A 4,727-nucleotide genomic window follows, 5' to 3' on the forward strand; every position below is an offset into this window, starting at 1 on the left:
TCATTCCATCAGGTCTCAGTTTTCCGAGACGCCCCCCGAGAGAGCTTTACAGATATCATTCCATCCGGCCTCAGTTTTCTGAGACACTCTCTCGACTACAGGGTATGAGGCTAATGCAAAGGGGGTGGTCGTGGGATTGGCTGTAAGACAACATATCTCTGTCTTTCTCTCCTCCAGTCTCAGCTAGACTGAAATTTCTGAGAATCTAATTATGGGGCTAAGCAAGAGGTGGACAATGAGAGATATAATATGAGGAAGAAAGAAAGGTTTGTTGTTGTAAGCCAAAGAGAATGGAGGGGTATGTGTTACCACAGCTAAACTTCCAGAAAGCTGACTGGTATTCTTTCACTGACATTTTCTTTTTTCTGTACCCACCCCAACATCCTAACGTCAAGGGTACAGATGGGAGTGCATAATAACCAGTAATGACCTTTGAAATCTTTTCTTTTTTTTGTCAAGTGTTTATTGGGGAATTGGAGAAGGGGAACAATCAAGTTTTTGTTCTTCAATCTTAGTTGTGGAGGGCGCAGCTAGCTCAACTCCAAGTCCAGTCACCTTCTGGCTGCCCATTGGCATTTCACAGCAGCTCAGCTCAAGGTGTTGTGTCGATATTAGTGGCAAGAGGGGTGGGAGGAGGGATGGTTGGGTGGGGGTGGTCCCGCAGCCCACCATCCCATGCAGGAGTTGAACTTGCAGCCTTTTTAGGAGCACATGCTCTCATCAGCTGAGCCATCATACTGCCTCTTGGCAGCTCACTGGCAGCTCAGCTTGGGTGCAGGTCAGTGACCCATGTAGGAATCGAACTGATGACCCTGTTGCTCAGACCCCACATTCTTAACAAACTGAGCCACCAGGCCAGCCCCACAACCTTTGAAATCTTGATTTCAAGAATTCCCTTTATATATTATTACCCCTATTTATTTCATTTTATATTTTTTATTTCCCTTAGAATATCCATTTGTTTTTAATTTATTGAGCAACATATTGCCTTTCATTTTCTAAGAGCTCTCAGTGGAGTGTATGTTATCAGTTATATTTTCACCTCGTAAATCAAATGTTTGTAAATGACCTCACGTACCATGCCCGTGTTCACCTGCCCTTATGTCAGCCTCAGGACCTGATGAGCTCTTTTCAACTGACATCTCTTTCCAGGCAGGAAGTTCACAATGATGTACAGAAAATCAAAGCAAACAAACAAAATAAAAGAACCGTTCGCTTACAGGTGTTTGGTTAAATTGCTATCTGTTTTTGAAAGGTGCTATTTATAATTTCTATCTTAGGAGCCAATTACAATTGTTGATATGTTCTGTTCTCATTTATTCAGATTACATTTTACATGGCCAAGAACATGGTTTGTCTTGGTACTCATATAGTACTATGAGCATTTTTAAAATTGTGTATAATTCTCTTGGTCGGTGTGGTGTTCTTCTGAAAGAAGACCTCAGTTTTCCACCCCCTGTGTCAGAAAAAATCCAGTTCTTCCCTACTCTGTTTCCTTCCTCTGTGTCCCTTTTACTCTCACAGTACTAGCACACGCATCCAGAATGCTTCACTTCTGACACTCGTGGTCAGCCAATGTATACAGGTTTTCCCCCACACCAAGCAATTCTCTGGGACACCAGCTTGGTGTCCTATCTGTTAATGAAATTCTAACACAGCATCATATTTCAGAGATGAAGGGCTCAGTTCATAGGTTGCCCATCCTGCCTTCAACAAAGATGCCAATCAAAGCTCCAGGTTGTTACCTGCGCTTCTGACTGACCAATAGGCTATAGATTGGAGGTTTCAAAGCCCCCTCTTTGGTTCAGTTAATTTGTTAGATCAGTTCACAGATCTTCAATTTATTCAAGGATGTGATAATACAGATGGACAGTCAGATGAAGAGATCCATAGGGTCAGGTCTGAGAGGGTCCCGTACAGAGGAGCTTCTGTCCCCGTAAAATTGGAGTGCATCACCCTCGGTGTGGATGTGTTCACTCTCCTGGAAGTCTTCGAACCGCAACTTTGGAATTTTATAGCAGCTTCCTAAGACAGGCATGATCAGTATGTGACTCCATTTCCAGCCCCTCCTCCTCTCTGGAGTGTGGGGGTGGGGCTCAAAATCCCAAGCTTCTAATCATGGCGAGGTCTTTCTGGTGACCAGTCCCCATCCAGGAGCTCACACAGAGTTGCCGCAATAGAACAAAACATGCTCCTTAGTGCTCTCATCACTTAAGAAATCGGAAGGGTTTAGGATCTCTGCCAGGAATCTGGAGCAAAGATTAATATATATATTTTGTTATCACAGTTCTATAGATGTCAGGTAGGTCAACTTCATTGATTTATTAATTTCATTGTTAGAGTCTTGTACGTACTCATTTGCTTTCTAATTCTATATATTGTGAGAGGGAGCATCATGCTTGTCATGTCTTGTGATGAGTTTATCCCTTCACAATTGTGATATAAATTGTATCATCCCTGGTCATAGTATTTGTTCTCTATTCTACTTTGATCTTAATATAAGTACTGTATTTTGAATAGTGTGCATATGGTTTAGTTTTATTTTTCAATCTTTTATTTTGCATCCTTCTTTTCTAATTTTTTTCTTGTTTGGATTTTTTCTTTGGTACTCCCTTAAAAAAATTAACACATATAATTGAATGACATATTTTCCTGAGAGTGTTTATTGTTCAGTAATTATAACTTCCACCCATGATGAGGACCTAGAATGGTTTATGCCCACCACCTCCATCAAAAATCATGTTATTGCATATGAAGTTTTCATTTTCCCTTTTTTTATAACACATTTTTGGTATTTAATTTAATTTATCTTATTTTATTATTCCCACCACACCCCTCAAATTTGGCAACCATCAGCTTGTTTTCCATATGTTTGGGTCTGTTTATATTTTGTTTTCTTTATTCTTGCTAGCCATGTTGACCCCTCTTTATAAATGAAAAGCTCTCTTCTGCCTGACTTGTCAGTGTACGTCTTGTACTCAGAGCATTATATCTAGAGTAATTATGTTTCCTGTTAAGTCTCTCTTCACCTAAGTCGAGATTTTTAAAAAATTTTATAGTAGTAAGTATTGTGTTTTATGTGTGTATAAAAATGTATATTTCTGTATTTGTGACATAGTTTAATTCACCAGGTAAAAGTTCTTGTGTTGTTCAAATTTTTGAAGTCTTCAATAATTTTAACATCTTTAAAATTTTTCATCTGTTTTATAATGATTTTACAGGGAAACATGTCATATTTTTGCATTGATTGAGAAAATCCTCTTTTTCTTATTGTGAATATGTTCATTTTCCTTCCTTGTAGATTTTGCAAGCACGAAAACTCCCCATAAACAAAATGAATGCTTGACTTTCACTATAATACTGTGTTTCCCCCAAAATAAGACCTAGCCAGAGAATAAACCATAGCATGATTCCTTAAGGATATGGAGGGCACGCACCCCTCACATGAGGGTTTTATGACATGTTTCAGGGATACGTGTTCCTTTTCCACAAACTCCTTCAGCTTAAAATATTCAGTATGCCAAGGTGCCATATTTTGGCACCTGAAGTCATGCTATGGCTTATTTTCTGGCGAGGTCTTATTTTTAGGGAAACAGGGTAGGCTTTACCTCAGTGATTCTGAGTTTGATGAGTAGTCTATCAGTGATGTATTTGTTTGCTTGTGAACATGGGAGTCCAACTTGAAGTCTATTTTGTGGCAAAATGGCTGGTTGGCACAATATTCCATAATACCATATAATCTCCATAATCTATCTTCAAAAGATCCCAAAATGTAGTCCCAACATCCTGTTGGGTTTTTTTAAACCATGTTCAGGAAACAAATGCATGAAATAATTTGATAGAAACATTGGATCAAACTTTTAATTACATCAGGGTAAACCATAGAGATTAAGGATGCATATTATAAGTATAATCAAGTTAAATCTATCGAAAAGGTTCCAGTATTCACAACTGGAAAGAATCCTTGCTAGTATCAAAAACGACATTCACAATAAAGATGGGAAAGTTTTGATCCACTCTTCATTAATAACCAAATATCAAGTTATACATATTAGAGAAAAGCTTTACGAATATAATTAACTTGTAAGGTCTTTATGCAGGATGAATCTTCACTAATCAGAAATTTATACTGCGGAGATCTTAATATATAATGAACTGGGCTATATATTAAAGCAAGAGTAAAGCATTACTAAACATCAGTAAATATACATCTAAGAGAAATGTTAACAACATAAAGTGGGTTTTTAAGATCTTACCTAACATAAATGTAATGAACAATAGTCAGTAACCAAAGCGAGCGATTCGGAGGAGAGCCCCGCCCCACCAGCTGTGGCCCCACCCCTTCTCCTGGGTCCCTCCCTCCCGCGGGCCCCGCCCACTCCGGGCAAATATTCTTGTCCCGCCCAGGACCTTAGCGCTCCTCACAGGCCCCGCCTGCGGCCCACGTTTTCTGGCAGCGTCAGGGCTGTTTCTTGCAGACCCGGAAGCGGCCACCGCAGAGAGAAGGTCTGCTTGACCATCGTGGCTTTCAGTGTTTGTGGTTTAAACCTGAGCGCCTCAGTCCACCGCTCTACACTCCTGACGCCTGGGGGTCAGTACCGACGTTGAAGTCCCCGCACCCGCGCCCCCCTACAGCGGTGAGTCCGGCGTCCTGGGGAGACGTCCCGATCCCAGGCCGCTTCGCTGCCGGGTGGAGGGTCCGCGGGGGTTTCCGGGTAAACTGAGGC

At 40.8% G+C, this 4,727-nt stretch overlaps 1 protein-coding gene across 2 annotated transcripts in view; it reads left to right on the plus strand.

Annotated features, from left to right (window-relative positions):
- The window catches only part of LOC109372479 (putative protein ZNF720), a 38,156-nt gene that overhangs the window by 27,293 nt on the left and 6,136 nt on the right, over positions 1–4,727 (plus strand). For both annotated transcript variants that reach the window (XM_019625745.1, XM_019625746.1), the window contains one exon: positions 4,479–4,637. In XM_019625745.1, the coding sequence (XP_019481290.1) occupies positions 4,479–4,637 (159 nt within the window). Of the gene's footprint in view, positions 1–4,478; positions 4,638–4,727 lie in introns of those variants that run through there.

Source organism: Hipposideros armiger, unplaced genomic scaffold, assembly GCF_001890085.2.
Source record: "Hipposideros armiger isolate ML-2016 unplaced genomic scaffold, ASM189008v1 scaffold_639, whole genome shotgun sequence".
Lineage (NCBI taxonomy): Eukaryota > Metazoa > Chordata > Mammalia > Chiroptera > Hipposideridae > Hipposideros > Hipposideros armiger.